We start from the raw sequence: 15262 nt of genomic DNA, 5'->3' as shown, positions 1-15262 counted from the left end.
TTCAAACATCTTGCTTATTCTTAGTATGAAACAAAAAACACACATTAATTATCAACAAAGTTGATAAACGAAACAACCTCATGTTAGTTGGATTCAATGATGGGGACATTTTTTTCATACAAATATTTTTCTGATTGTCCACAAATCTCATGTTCAGACTCAAACCCTCACCTGTGACTGTAAAGTGTGCTTCAGTATCCTTTGGTTTGGGAAGCTGCTTCCATGGTTTTGTTCTGTGAGGAATCTGTGTGGAAACCTGAGCAGGGTTAGCCTTCACCGCATGCACCATGTGAGTTTATAGAGGCTATAGATGGCTGTTTTTGTTGTGATTTATCAAAGAACAAAAAGAAATGACATGGTCTGTGAATATCTAGCCAGATACACATCAGCTACTGCCAGCAGTAAATTAGCAAAAAATCACAGCGACAGGCCGGCTACAGCGATGCTGCTGATCTCGATAGACTCCAACTTTACAGCAGAAATAAACACATACAAACAGACTGCTGCAGAAACACTTTAGGTCTTTATCGCTAACTGTATTAAGTTTTCTGACAGGTGGACGATGAGACAGGCGCTAGCTGCTGCTAGCTGTCTGCTAGCTGTCTGCTAGGCTTCACCTCAGCTAACTGCAGAATCCTTGGACTGGATCTCTGTGCTGTGTGAGTCTATTTGAGCATTTTTAATGCAATGATCCAATAACAGGCCCATGTGAGGCTAATTCTACTAGATATGGTAGCAAGTAACAATAGTTATATTGTTAGTTGCTACAGTTATTTGATATTATATTTAGCACTATCCTACCTACTGTATATTACTGTATACTTATACAATATGTACAATAGCATACATCTTATTCCTCTGTCTCTCTTGCTGCATTGAGCATGTGTATGACAAAAGAATTTCCTTCGGGATAAATAAAGTTCTTCTTATCTTATCTTAAATTCTACAGTATCCGAGCATTAATCAGCAGGTATCCGTGTGTCTGTGAGGCACCGTTACAGCCAGGCTAGCTAACGTTAGTTGCTAACTTAACAATCCGCATTGTTGTCCAAATACAGACCGACATGGCAGCAGCCAAAACACCAACACCGAGACCAACAAACCAACATTTTTTCTTTTTATATTAGAGTCAGTTAGGCACCGTTTTCATTTACTGAAAATTCTTCATACATTTTTAAATTTATAACTTTTTTCATGTTTTTGTGGTGAAATCGTAGCACACTGTGACTCAAAACACTGGTTTAGTCTCTAAGTTTGAGAGGGTCTGAACATGAGCTTTGTTGGCAGAAAGAATAAAATGCTTTATATTATTTATAATTATAAAATAAAAGAAGTTGATTCTGAAACTTGTAAACATTTTAAAATAAAAATATTTGATGTCCAACGTCACACGTCAGCTACCCCCCAATTTGTTTAAGCAGCGCCACCCTGTGGTTCAGTGTGAATGTTTATTCTAATTGTTAATTAATCTGCCAATTATTTTCACATTTCATCGTCTGGGTTTAAACTGCTCAAAGACACTCAGTGATTTTACAGCATTTTTGAATAAAGCCGTTTCCCTTGCTGCAGTGATTAACACATTCACTGTGCGTGCCAGTTTGAGACCGGGACACAAATACAAGATCCAGGTCACGAGAGTCCGAGTGCTGGTCCCAAGTCCAGAAAAAGTGGAGGAAGATCCAAACCAAAACATGTGGGGACCATTTAAGAAACACCGGAGCAGACAAAAGAGCCTTACGTACTCGCTGTTTTTCCATCTAATGTAGATGAAATTTATTCAGTTTAGTTTTATTTATGTTTCATTCACACTGACAGCCATCTCAGTGTAACACTTAATTCAACTGTTTTTTGCTGTAAATTTGTTTTTTGTTTTTAAATCATCTGTGAAAACACAGAGCCTCCAAGTCGAACCACAAATGCTTTACAAATAACGTAAAAAACACAACATAAAACAGTGAAATGTCTCTAACGTGGGACAAAGTAGAAATAGAAATATTTTTTATTGGCTTTTTTTGCCTTGAAGAGCAACAAGCAGTAATACAATCGACAATCAAATACTTATTGTTGCTGCTTCACTGTACACATATTTATTATCATTTTAATTAATGACGAAATTAACTGGCAGATTAATCAATCAGATCAGACCCACAGCTGCTGCACCACCAACATGAATCAGGTAATCGATTACTTTGACAAACAAAAACATTTTCATACGTTGTTCTGATCAACAGCTGACAGCATTCGTCTCCAGTTCAGGCGGTAAAACATCAACATCAGTTCAAACCAACCTGATGACTCATCAAATCAATCGATAATCGATCGGTAAACGTACCAGAACCTGTCGGATCAAACAGACGCAGCCGTAATGCAGCTGAACCTCGCTCGCCCGCTCTCCCTCTCCTACTGCAGCAGCAGAAAAAAAACAACAGGCAGCTGTTTTCTTCTTCTGTGGTGACGAAAAAACAAAACAGCAGGGCCTAAACACACACACACACACACACACACACACACACACTGAGTGTGAGCTGTGTGGCGTTCGTCTGACTGACCGGCGGTGAATAACACCGACACACACTCGCTCACTGTTTCTGGTTTTTAGTGAATGTCTCTCGACCGAGCTCTCCCTCCGACTGTCTGAGTAGCAGAAAAACGTGCGTCCTCCAACCGACACTGAGACACTGCAGCGCGCGCGCGCACACACACACACACAGCGGGGGCGGGGAAACATGATAGAGAGAGAGAGAATAAAAGGGGAGTATCGCTTAACCGAGTGCCATCCTCCTCCTCCAAGCATCTGTCAGCACTGCTCTGCACGAACAGTGTGTGTGTGTGTGTGTGTGTGAGAGAGAGACCAAACACAGGACCTCTGTCTTCACTCTTTTGTTTTGAATATAGAAATAAAATCATTTCTATTCAATTTTACTTATATTGCAACATATTACAACAACAGTTTCCTCGAGGTGCTTTATACTGTAAGGTAAAGACTAGAGCTGGGCGATAGAACGATAACGATATGTATTGCGAAATAACTTTTTCTCGATAGAAAAATTTAACTATTGCGATAGACCTCATCTCTCTTGTCCTCTTAAAAAAAAAAAAAAAAGAAGAACAGCCAATCCAAATTAAGTAGCGCAGAGCCGAACCAATCACAGCCGCAGCGTCACGTCACGTGACTTGTTACGTGCAGCACAAGTGCCAAGGCGCACATGTGTATTTGTTTGGGAAGCAGCTAGCCGCCGTGCCGCCCAGGTAATGGAGGAAATGAGTTTGCCGACTAGAGAAAAATCAACCGAGAGCGTGAGCGAAGGTTACTGAAGAAAAAAAAAAAAAACAGATGATGGTTCCAATGCCGGAGAGCTTGTCGAACGGAAGGGCCATAGAAGTTCCGTAGTGTGAAGGTATTTCGGCTATTTCAAGTCTGACAAAAAACAGAGTAGCGCGCACTGTAAATTGTGCCGAAAGCAAGTCTGGAAATACAATAAACCGGTGCATGCTCAATCTCTGACTGAAAGCGCTAATTCGTCATTCGGCTTTTGTCAGACTAAAGTCACTGTTAAAACTGTTTGAAAAGCTAAGCTATACAACAAGGAGAGATTGAGAATTTCCTTTTAGTTCTCAGTTTATTTGATATTGACAAAAGTTAGTCAATTTTGTCTGTTCGTCTGTAAAACGAACTAAGATTTATTGTTAGAATTAATATTTTGTTTCTAAGTGGAATTGACAATTTAGTAGTTTGTTTTGTTTGTTCTATTTTGAAACTTAAACGCTTTAGCGGCTGCCTTTTGTGTAGTTTGCAATATTTGCCTTTATTCATCTGAAAAAGTCTCATGTTCCTTAAGTACATCTACCCTGTTAAACTTATTATGGGAAATAAATATTTAAAATCAAAACAAGCTGCAGATTATTTCACATTTTACTTGTGAGCAACGGCACATTTAAATCTTACAAATATAGTTATTTGGCTTATATCGTGATATATATCGTTATCGCCTGAAATGAAAAAAACATATCGTGATATGAAAAAATCTTATATCGCCCAGCTCTAGTAAAGACCTTACAGTAATACAAAGACAGTAGAGACAGTGTCTGTCTCCTGAATCCAAACTGGAAGCTGGTTGGAAGAGGGGCCTGAAAACTGAATCCCCATGAATGACAGTAGTCCAGCCTGGAAGTAATAAATGCATGAACTAGTTTTTCAGCGTCACTCTGAGACAGAATATTTCTAATTTTAGAGATGTTGCACAAATGGAAGAAAGCAGTCTTACATATTTGTTTAATATGGACTAATTGGACTGATTCTTATATAGCGCTTTTCTATCTCCTGGAGTACTCGAAGCGCTCTATACAACATGCCTCATTCACCCAGTCACACCCACACATACAAGCACTTCTAAACTCCAGTGCAACTAATAAACATTCACACTCCCGATTAACGCATCAGAGGGCAATTTGGGGTTAGTATCCTGCCCAAGGTTATTTGGCATGCAGACTGGGGGAGCCAGGAATCGAACCACCAACGTTCCGATCAGTAGCTGATCTGCTCTACACAGCCACCCCCACTGCATTGAAGTGAGGGTGGTCAAAATGACTCCAAGGTTCCTCACAGCATTACTGGAGGCCAAGGTAATGCCATCCAGAGTAAGAATCTGGTTAGATACCATATTTCTAAGATTTTCAGGGCCGAGTACAATAACCTCAGTTTGATCTGAATTAAGAAGCAGAAAGTTAGCGGCCATCCAGGTCTTTATGTCTTTAAGACATTCCTGCAGTTTAACTCACTGGTGTGTGTTACCTGGCTTCATGGATAGATAGAGCTGGGTGTCATCAGCATAGCAGTGAAAATGTATGCTATGTCTTCTAATGATGCTGCCTAAGGGAAGCATGTATAATGTAAACAGAATTGGTCCTAGCAAAAATCCACGACACTTCAAGCACATCAAATAATAAAATCAGTCAGGTTTTGCCTGATTTTATTATTTGATGTGCTTGAAGTCTGTTCCATTCCTAATCCTGGTGTCTGCCTCCTTACTGACAGCTCTTTAAAACAAATTCAATGCAAAATGCTGTTTGCTGGATTCACATCCACAAAGAAAACCACTACAAAGCGCTGATTCACTCCTGACATTTGTAATCATTCTGAATACAAAGCCTTCTCAGATTTGTTCATCGTGCACCACTGTGAGATCAAATGAAGCTCAACCGTAGAAGCTTTAAAAACATAAAAATTAAAGCTTTTTTCCAAAAGCCTAAAAAATGTACATGTGCCAGTAAAACTGACCTGAGAGGTTTCAGGTAGGACGTTAAATTATTGCCAAGATTAATTAACGTCTACACCATCACGCCATCTTGTTTTCAGCAGCACAAAAGCTTTGCATCAAAGTACAGAGCAAACGTCAGAATGCTGAGATACTGACTCACACTCACAAACGTAAAGCCTCAAAGACACACAGTAAAGATTGATGTTCATGCCTCAGTTTAGATTGTGTATTTATCTTATTGTATTTGACTTTGACTCTGCCATGTATTTTTACTTTTAAGAAAATGTTTTCTTTAAAAAATAAAATGTAATATCACAAGTAAATACAGAGGTTTTGTTTTCTGACGAATGAAACAAAAACATTTTAATTCCTAAAACCGAAGTCAGTGAGCAGTTTATTTTAAAAGACCTGTATTTTTTTTCCCCTCTTTTGAATATTATTACTCATTAATAAGACAAAAGCATTTTTATCAATTTTATCGATTACTACTACTCTATTGAGTTTTCCATCGAGTAATGGATTAGTAAAATAATCGATAGTTGCAGCTCTACCTTCCACCACACTGTGTCTCAGAGAGCCAGGCAGTCACAGCAGCCAAAGCTCTGCAAAGGCGACTCTGAAACATTGTAACATTTTGAGTTACCTTCACCTCCAGATCTGTGATGGTTTCACACCCGTCAGCTTTTAGCTTTCTGGTAAAACACATTTTTATGCAGGTTTGTTAAGCTGATCAATAATCATGTTCAATCATCAGTGGTATTGTTTGTTTTTTCCATGACTGAGGACCTGAGTAGAGACGGACATTTCAAGGAAACAGTGAATGAGATTTTCACTGTGAAGAATTTGAAGATTGTTCAAAGATCACTCTCAGCTGATCGAATGTTGGCGATGCTAGCGTTAGCTGTGAGCGCTTACAGGGAACCTCAGCTCACCGTTTTCAAGGAGTTACACAGAACTTCCTCCTGTTTGTACTCCAGTCCAACTACTGAATGTTGGTAAATACGTTCTTCACACACAGCCACCTCCTGGAGAAATCAGCAGTTTACCTCCTACCAGTCACCAGTAAAAATGAGGGAAATATATATTTTAACACAAATTATATGATCAGCTGCATAAACAGTTTTAATTCTAATTAGGGCTGCAACAAACGATTATTTTGATAGTCGACTAGTCACCAATTATTTTTGCGATTAGTCGACTAATCAGATCATCATCCATTGGATGTAAAACGTACAGCTTATTGCACCAGCAGCATCTGCTCTTATATAATTATCATTAGCTTACAGCTTTAAGTGTTTGAAGTGCTAACTAAAAATAAAGACAAGATGATAGTTTATTAAACTTTAATGAAATTAGCAGATTGTTTCGGTGGAGTTTAATAAACTCAGCCGTCTGCTCCTTGCTGTCTAAAATATAACAGGACACCGGAGTAAATTCTCGAGCATCTCACACTTCTGATAATCAGTTGTCTGCTTGACGTTTATTCAGCTGTGTAAAAACTATAACTTTAATCTCAGGCAAACCGATTTACTCAGGAAAAAATAAAACACTGAAAAAAGCCAAACAATAACATTTTAAGTTATCTAAGTGACTTATATATCATGTTTAACCTGAGTAGTAAAAGACGGCGGTGGGTTTGAAAACGATTTGCCGGCAGTCCGGTGTTCTCAGCGGCTCTAGTGAGCGTTGAACCCCGGCTCGCTATCGAGCTGGTGGCTAACAGACGTCTCCGAAAACGTCGGAGCGCTTTTGAAAATATGTGATGTCTTGATAAACTGAGCAGATATTTGAGGTTTACACAGTTACATTCTCGCCTGAAAATATGTTAAATGTTTATTTTGTGACCCAGAAAGAGTAATAAGAGTAATATTAAAACTAACTAGCTGCCGCCATTGTTGGAAACTGAGCTGGGCTGCGCTATGAATTCTGGGATACAGCTTCTTCTTTTTCGGGGTTTAACGGCAGCTGGCATCCTTGTACATGCAGTGCTGCCATCTTCTGTTTCAGTCAGTTATTACACTCTTAAATACCACCACTTATTCCTGCGTCTTTTGGGATCTTACAAAGCTTCAAACGACGCGTCGACGAATTTGATAGTCAATGTAATCGTGACTAGTCGACTAATCGTGGCAGCCCTAATTCTAATACAGAAACAGCTGTTAGTATATTTGAAAACCATGGCACACATATCAGCAGAAATGTGCATGACTAGCTTGACAGTTGATCCTTGCTGCTCTCAGTAGTTGGTTAAATTGATTATTTGTTTTTTGTTTTTTTAATGTACAAAAACAGTTAAATGTATTTATTAAGCTGTTTTGCAGCCACGCCAGCAGACAGCAGTCTGTGATAGGAAACTTGGTGTCGAGCGACACCGCAGAGTAAAGATCGTCTTTATTTGTGTCCCTGGACCCAGGTCAACCAAAGTGACACATTTTTATTTACATGAACCTGAAAAAAGGAATAAAAATACTGGGAGCGTCACAGTACCTGAAATGTAGTCATTTAGCAGCCACTGCCAGCAGCATTTAAGGAAAGTACTCCATGTACTTAAACACAAACTCAAGGTTATTTGAACACAACAAAAAATAACATTTCTGTAAATAAACCAACAAGAGAAATGTAAACAGGACAAAGTCTAAGGAGCTTGGAAAGAAAAGCGTCTGGACTTCTTAAAGTTGCTTGAAGACGTTTCACCTCTCATCCGAGAAGCTTCTTCAGTTCTAAGGTCAAATGGCCGAGAGTCCCAGATTTAAACCCAGTGGGAGTATCCCCCCAAAGAGGGACAAAGGACCCCCTGGTGATCCTCTAATCACATGAGCCAAGGTGTGAAAGCGGGTGTGGGACCTAATCAGCCAGGGTTTCGGGTGAGCTCATTGTTAAACCTGGCCCCACCCTATCATGTGAATTCCTGAGGTCAGATGGCCCAGAATGTGAGTGGGCGTTAAGGCGTCTGGGAAGGGATCTCAAAACTGGATTATAGATGGCAGACAATTGGTGTCGTAAACCACCGCCTCTGTTCAAAGATGGTCGCTGGGACTGATTGATCTGCTTGTGTACTCACAAGCGCGGCGCAAATTTTGGGTCCTTTGCTCTAGTTAGTGTTGACGCAGCGCATGCCACGTCCGATTTATAAAGGCCTTAAGACAACTTACTGCTAAAGACACAGACGGCAAAGTGGGCAGTATATCCTCAGTTCAACATAAACTCGCTGTTGCAGCACTAAAGTGTTCTCACATCTGAAAAAGCATGCGGCAGCGGCTGCTCGTGTGTTGAACTTATGGCAGTGAGGTGCAGGCCTTATCATTCGCTGCAGGAGTTCAGAATCATCGTTATTGTGGCAGTGTACATTCCTCCTGATGCTAATGCTAAGGAGGCGCTACGGGAGCTGCAATCTCTCCACACCGAGGGATTTTTCATTATTGCTGGGGACTTCAACCAAGCAAATCAAGGGCATCAAGCTCAAAGAAAGTCAGTGATCTCTTTGCCTGGTCAGGAGATTCTCAGCGAATGTGGTGGGACATCCAAACCATCACAGATTACAAAGCCCCACCGCGTGTGTTACGGACACCTCTCCAGCAGACGCAGTTAACACATTCGATGCCAGTTTTGGGACTCAAAACAATGAGCCAGCATGGAAAACCAGCCCCTCACCAGACAACCAAGTGCTGTCCCTGTCCACGGCCAGAGTGAGAAGGACTCTCGCTAAAGTCAACCCACACAAAGCTGCTGGACCAGATAATATACCCGGACGTGTGCTCAGAGCCTGTGCTGACCAGCTGACCGATGTCCTAGCAGACATCAGCAACATCTCCCTGAGCCAAGCTGTTGTGCCACAGTGCTTTAAACCCCCCCAAAAGAGCTGATTGTTGACTTTAGGAAGACCAAGGCTGTCCATCTCCAGCTCAGCATTGCTGGTGAGTGAAGAGCACCAGATTCTTCAGTGTTTGCATCACAGAGGACCAGCAACACCAAAACAGTAACAAAAAGAGCTCAGCAGCGACTGCACTTCCTGAGACGACTGAGGAAGGTTTTGCCTCCCCAAACCCATCCTTAACACCTTCCACAGAGGCACCATGGAGAGCATCCTAACCAGCTGCATCACAGTCTGGTATGGAAACTGCCACAGTCTGACCGCAGAGCACATTATTGGCAGCTCTGTACCCAGACTACAGGATGTTTACACCTCATGCTACTATTCAGAAAGCCAATAGCATCGTGGCTGACCCGCATCACCCCTCCCATCAGCTGTTTACTCCTCTTCAATCCAGAAGACGACTCTGCAGCAACAGGAGCACCATGCTGCCCCCCTCCACACTGCACCCTCTTCTCCACACACCTCTTGGACCACATAACACTCTCAAATACTTAGACAGAGTCTAGCAGTGCAGTACAGAATAGTGCATGCTATTTATTTATTCTCATTCTTTTCTATTCTTACTCTGTTTCTATTCAAATACAATACTGTTGTAATTATTCTTAGTTTATCTTATTTCTGTAGATTTTAGTTTTTTGATTTTTATTCTTTCATTTTTACACTTTGCACCTTTGATCCAGGAGGACGATATTTCATCCCACTGTAGTGTATTTTGTTGGGTTGACAATAAAACTCGACTTGACTTAAACTGATGTTTAGTTTCAGCGTCCTTATTTTCCTCTGAGTTATCGATTCTGTCACGACTTAGCTAACATAAACTAATGTTAGTCTGTTAGCCACAACCAGCCAACCAACCACATGACGTCACGTTCTGTACGGACAGAAGATGGCACCAAACATCTTTTTAAAACTTTAACTTTAAGCACTTATTTCTTAAATCTGGCTTCACAGACAGTGTAATATGTGTCAGTCTGTGAGAGCAGGACTTAGTGGTTTAAATCAGCCTTTATATGTAGAGTTTCATGTCCTCTCTACCTCATAAAGGCTGCAGTTTTTCCTCCTACTGTGGAGTAGAGCTCAGTAAATATTGGGTCCTACGCAGAATTTTCAGGCTTTTCAAAACACAAACCTCCCCTGAAAAAACCCAAAACATCTGTGACCAAATGATTTGTATTTCTGACATCTACACCAGCCTGAAAATCCAGTCTATCAGAACTGCAGACAGTTACCAAGAAGCATTAGACGAGGAAGATCATCACAACAGAAACAAAAAACACATATTTTAACAGCAATAGTGAAACAAATGAGCATGAGCCTGCTGTCTGCAGGAGGTATAACGACACAACATGATTACAGGGCAGGAGGGCGTGTACGGGTGGTGAGGAGATTCTCGTGGGTTGAAATCTAAATGATGACGAAACGCTCGTCGACCAGCCAAATTTTATGTATGATATTCACTTACAGCTTCAATAAACTCAAATTAAGCTGAGTTTAATTTTTTCTCCCCTAAACTCTTGGGGACATATTCTGTTGAGGTCACGTGCACTGCATGAAAACACCACCAGAGGGCAGTCTGTCCTGTAACCAGCCTGCTGAGCTGAGCGAGCTGTGAAACATCTACTTTCAGTTTGTATCAAGTCTTTCTGTACTACGCAGGTTGGAAACTGTGTCCATATCAGACCTCCTCTTCCTCCTCAGGGTCAGAGTCAGGACTCAGTTTTCAGACGCCGAGACACAATTCAACTTTAATGTGCGTGTAATGGAACCAGAGCCGCCGCTCCTATCAGTCGACACGCTGCGAGGCCAAAGGTATGTGGACCGCAGCACACTTGTTGGACATGTTATTTAAAACCTGGTCATGATTCTCACTCTACAGTCACCTTGGTATGCAGGAGATTAAAACACCAGTCGTCCAGTTTTATCTGCAGGTTTTAGACAAACAGAGGAAACAATCAGCAGAGTGACGAGTCCTGATTAATCAGTGGACTCATCACTGGTGACTGAACTGTGTTTATTACAGTCACTGAACTAAACACAGACTCTGGACTTTCCTGGTTGTATTACTCTGACAGAGTATTAGGGCCACGTACAAAAAAATAAAAATCATTGATCTTTTTGAGAATAAAACCAAATGATTTTGCAAATGTGTACTTTAAAATGTGTTTTAATTCCTTTAGGACATGAACACAGTGCAGTGATGAGCATAAGGACACTGAAAAGATAGTGCAGACAGCTGCATAAGGAAAAAACAATCAAACAAAAGAACACACACACAATCGTGGAAGAGTTGGCCGAATTTGTACAAAATGAAATGGCAATGAACAAATGCCAGGATATCGATGATTACACCGGCAACAAAGAGGAAGATATGATAGGAAGATGTTTCAAAGCAAACAAATCCTCTATAAAACAACTAATTTGACTTTTTTCTTGAGATTTTGGTTTTATTCTCAAGTTGATCAATCATATGTTTTCTTAATGTCGTCCTAATACTCTCTCTATATTACATAATGAACTCTGTGATATGACTTTCCTTCACTGATTGCACGCAGTGAACTAAGCAGTGATGCTTCAACGTCCGATTATTACTACAGGCAGTGAACTCAGCGCGTAAAAAAAAATCAAAAAAAAAAAAATCACAATTTTCTGGAGTAACCTTTGACCTTTAACTCCGTCGACTGTGTGTCAGACGTTTTCTTGGACAATAAATCGAAATTCTATAGCGGAGTTTGGCTCTGATGACGTCACATGGCAGGACAGGTGTGCGTGGAGGAAGTTGTGCACAAACTGAAGTGAAGAGAGTTGTGAAGTAGTGTGTGAGTACCGGCTGGGCCGGTGTGTGTCTGTGGGTCTACCTTGCAGGGGAACGGCAGTGTGGAGGCCACCTTCTCCATGGCCAGGTTCCGGATGCTCGGGGTGAGCGGGCCTCGGCAGGTCGGGCAGCAGCTCAGCTTCTGACGACACTGGTTACAGACCAGGTGACCCGCCTGGCACTGCAGGATAGGCGGCAGGACGTAGTCGAAGCATACCGGGCACTCGAATAGCGCCGTGAGCTCCGAGGACTGTCCGGCGAGGCCGGTAGCCGGCATGGACACGGTGGAGGAAGGGGGAGCAGACCCCGACCCGGCCACGGAGCTCACGCCGGCCGCCGCTGCCGCCGCTACTGCGGCCGCGGAGGCTGCTGCGGCAGCAGAGGCACCTCCCGCTCCCCCGTGCTTCCCCCCGCCTGCTTTCCCGGCCCCGAGTCCCCCACCTCCGGCTGAAGACGGACGACTCATAGCTTCCAGCTGCGGTCCCGTTCCTGAGAGCTGCCGAACAGGCGATACCGTCATCTACTGTTTACTACCGGACGTCCCTCGAGGCCCCCGGAGACACAACATGGCGGCTGCTAGTTTGTATCGCCTGTCGGCTCCTGTCATTGGCCGCTACGTCAAAGATTGACAGGCCGCTCGGCCAATCAGAGAGTGGAGTCGTGTTCGGCTTGAAAGCAAAAGAAAAACAAACAGACGTCGCATAAAAGAGCAAAAATATACAATAGAACAGGATAGAATATTGGTAACTTATTTAATTATAAATTTAAAAAAATGAATGGTCAAGAAAGTGAGAATTTAATGTTTTTCTTTTCTTTGCTTTTTGTTGTTGTTTTATTCTTTTTGTAACTGAGCAAAACAATTTTTTGTGGGATTTTTTTCCCCCTAAAATGATGAACCATGATAATTAAGCACCTCAGCGTGGTGTCCTAAACTGCTTTTGTGTCGGTCCTAGCAGAGCTGACCTGTTGTAGCCGCGCTGGGCTGCTCACGAGCTGAAAACAGAGGAAACTGCTGCAGCCACTCTGTGACTTACTTTAATTTTTTTTCCCCCACACGTCTCCTGTTTGCTGCAAACTTTTGTGAGTTTAATAATCTTCTACAAAGTTAAACAACTAAAGAAACAGTTGTAATAAATTAAGAAATAACAGAAATCAAGCACGAGCAGTTTCCTTCATCCCTGAAAACCCACCACCCAATATTTATGCTTCTTTTTTGTAAATGAATGACTAAATTACACCAAAAAGGGTTTTTCCTCTCGAAATATTTTATTGCCAAACAAATTTGTGAGAATCAAAAAGCAGAGATACAGCTGATGTCCAAAGAACAAGAGGAGCTGCCGTCACCAGAGAGCCAGACTGGAAGGAAACAAGACAGGAAACCTGGGCCTAGATGTTTGACAACAACCATCCTTTCAAAATAAGAGTGTAGAAATTTTCCATTATGAATTGACTCCTTTTTTTTTTCTGTTTTTGACCATCTGCCAGCACCCATTATTCATTCTGACTAATCAGCATACTGGCAACAACCATACTTTGTGATTGTTTGCTTGATGATACCCAAGTTGCCAGACTGCCTATAAATTGCATTTTGGACACACAAACACAATAAAGAAATGGTGGAGAGGGAATAAAGACAAATCAACGTTTGAGCTGAACAGAGGGAATTCCAGCCGTCCAAATGTGTTGAAATTAAAGACTGGATGCATTTTTCAAGGTCCATTTCACATTAAAGACATTCAAAGATCATGACTGCAGGTGAAATACTTCCTGTTGGAGGGCATGTTTAGTTAGTCTGTTTGTTACGTGTGGCAGGATAAAAAGACCCCACAGTTGGAGTCAATCATGACCTCAGAGATTGTAGCATTTACAGAGAAATAAGCCATATTTACATTACCATTATTAACAGATTAGTTTGATATGAAGAAGACAGTTTTATTAGACTTTATTGATGGGTGAGTAACACTACTCCACCTGATCATAACTGCAACAGACTGATCACATGCTGCTGTCAGTGTGTTTCTCTGCAGGCCTCGCTGTGAAGTTTGAGATAATTGTCCCCAAATATAATTTATAAGAAGAAGTTTACGCTCCCTGCTCAAATCACCTGAAACTCTCTGATGCCCTCTGCTGGATGTTAGACTGACACGACCGCCTTCTTTGCACTCATTATCTTCAAATCCAGCGGATGTTAATAAACAGAGACATGAAAGCTCTCAGATGAGCTTCAGATGTTCATCCCTTCCTCGGTGTTCTGTCATGTCACAGCAGTCCGTTCAGGTCACATTTGGCTCGTGGACTTGTTTCATTAAAGCTGCTGCACACGTTTCAGTGTCAGCATGTTGTTTGTGGAGTGGAGCAACAAAGGAAAACCAGATGTGTGGATGTGTTTGAATTTATAGAAACCAAATCTGAATTTATTCTCACTTCAATAAGCAGTGACTCCACCGAAGGTAACCCCCCCCCCCCCCCCCCCCAAAAAAAACCCCTGAAACTGTATAAAGGACGAAAGAAAGAAAGAAAAACGTTTCATATTTATTTCCCCAAATGAGCGACTTTAGAACAACAGTTGAAATCTTAGCAAACAAGATGGTGAGAAAAGTATAAAAATCAGAGAATATTTACACAGCAGCTGCTGTGCAGCAGTAGTTTTTATTTTTTTGATAGAGAAAGATGGGAATATAAATGTGAAGCTATCGATAATATAAATCAATATTATTCTTTTTTTTTTTGACTGCTCCCTTTGGGGACTGACACAGCAGATCATCGGTCTCCATCTCACCCCAACCTATAAATAAATATTTACTGTTTAAAATTTCTGCATTTAAAAATAGTTTTAAACTTTCCAAAGCAAAGCTGCCAAAAGAATCTGAGGAAACTACAGTTTTCATTTTATATCCAGAACATTTTTGCATTGTGTTGAAATAAAATCATTTGAACTCTACTTACATGTAATACGAAGCTGCACCACAAGATGGTGCACTTCAGTCGGTATATGCTGCGGAGAAAATGGGAAAAATAAACTACAGGGTGGGCCATTTATATGGATACACCGTAATAACATGGGAATGGTTGGTGATATTAAAGTCCTGTTTGTGGCACATTAGTATATGTGAGGGGGCAAACTCCTCAAGATGGGTGGTGACCATGGTGGCCATTTAGAAGTCGGCCATCTTGGATACAACTTTTGTTTTTTCAATAGGAAGAGGGCCATGTGACACATCAAACTTATTGGTAATGTCACAAGAAAAACAATGGTGTGCTTGGTTTCAACGTAACTTTATTCTTTCATGAGTTATTTACAAGTTTCTGACCACTTAT

The 15262-nt window shown here is 41.3% G+C and overlaps 1 protein-coding gene across 1 annotated transcript in view; it reads right to left on the bottom strand.

Annotated features, from left to right (window-relative positions):
* Positions 1–13645, bottom strand: part of siah2l (seven in absentia homolog 2 (Drosophila)-like) — a 33515-nt gene extending 19870 nt beyond the window's left edge. The window contains exon 1 of the mRNA XM_063486211.1: positions 11988–13645. Coding sequence (XP_063342281.1) covers positions 11988–12464 — 477 coding nt within the window. The 5' untranslated portion in view covers positions 12465–13645. The remainder of the gene's footprint in view (positions 1–11987) is intronic.
* Positions 13646–15262: the final 1617 nt, after the last annotated feature.

Source organism: Pelmatolapia mariae, linkage group LG10_11, assembly GCF_036321145.2.
Source record: "Pelmatolapia mariae isolate MD_Pm_ZW linkage group LG10_11, Pm_UMD_F_2, whole genome shotgun sequence".
In the NCBI taxonomy this organism is placed as follows: Eukaryota; Metazoa; Chordata; class Actinopteri; order Cichliformes; family Cichlidae; genus Pelmatolapia; species Pelmatolapia mariae.
The sequence above is the reverse complement of the archived record's forward strand: the minus strand, read 5'-3'. Positions and strand labels throughout refer to the sequence as shown.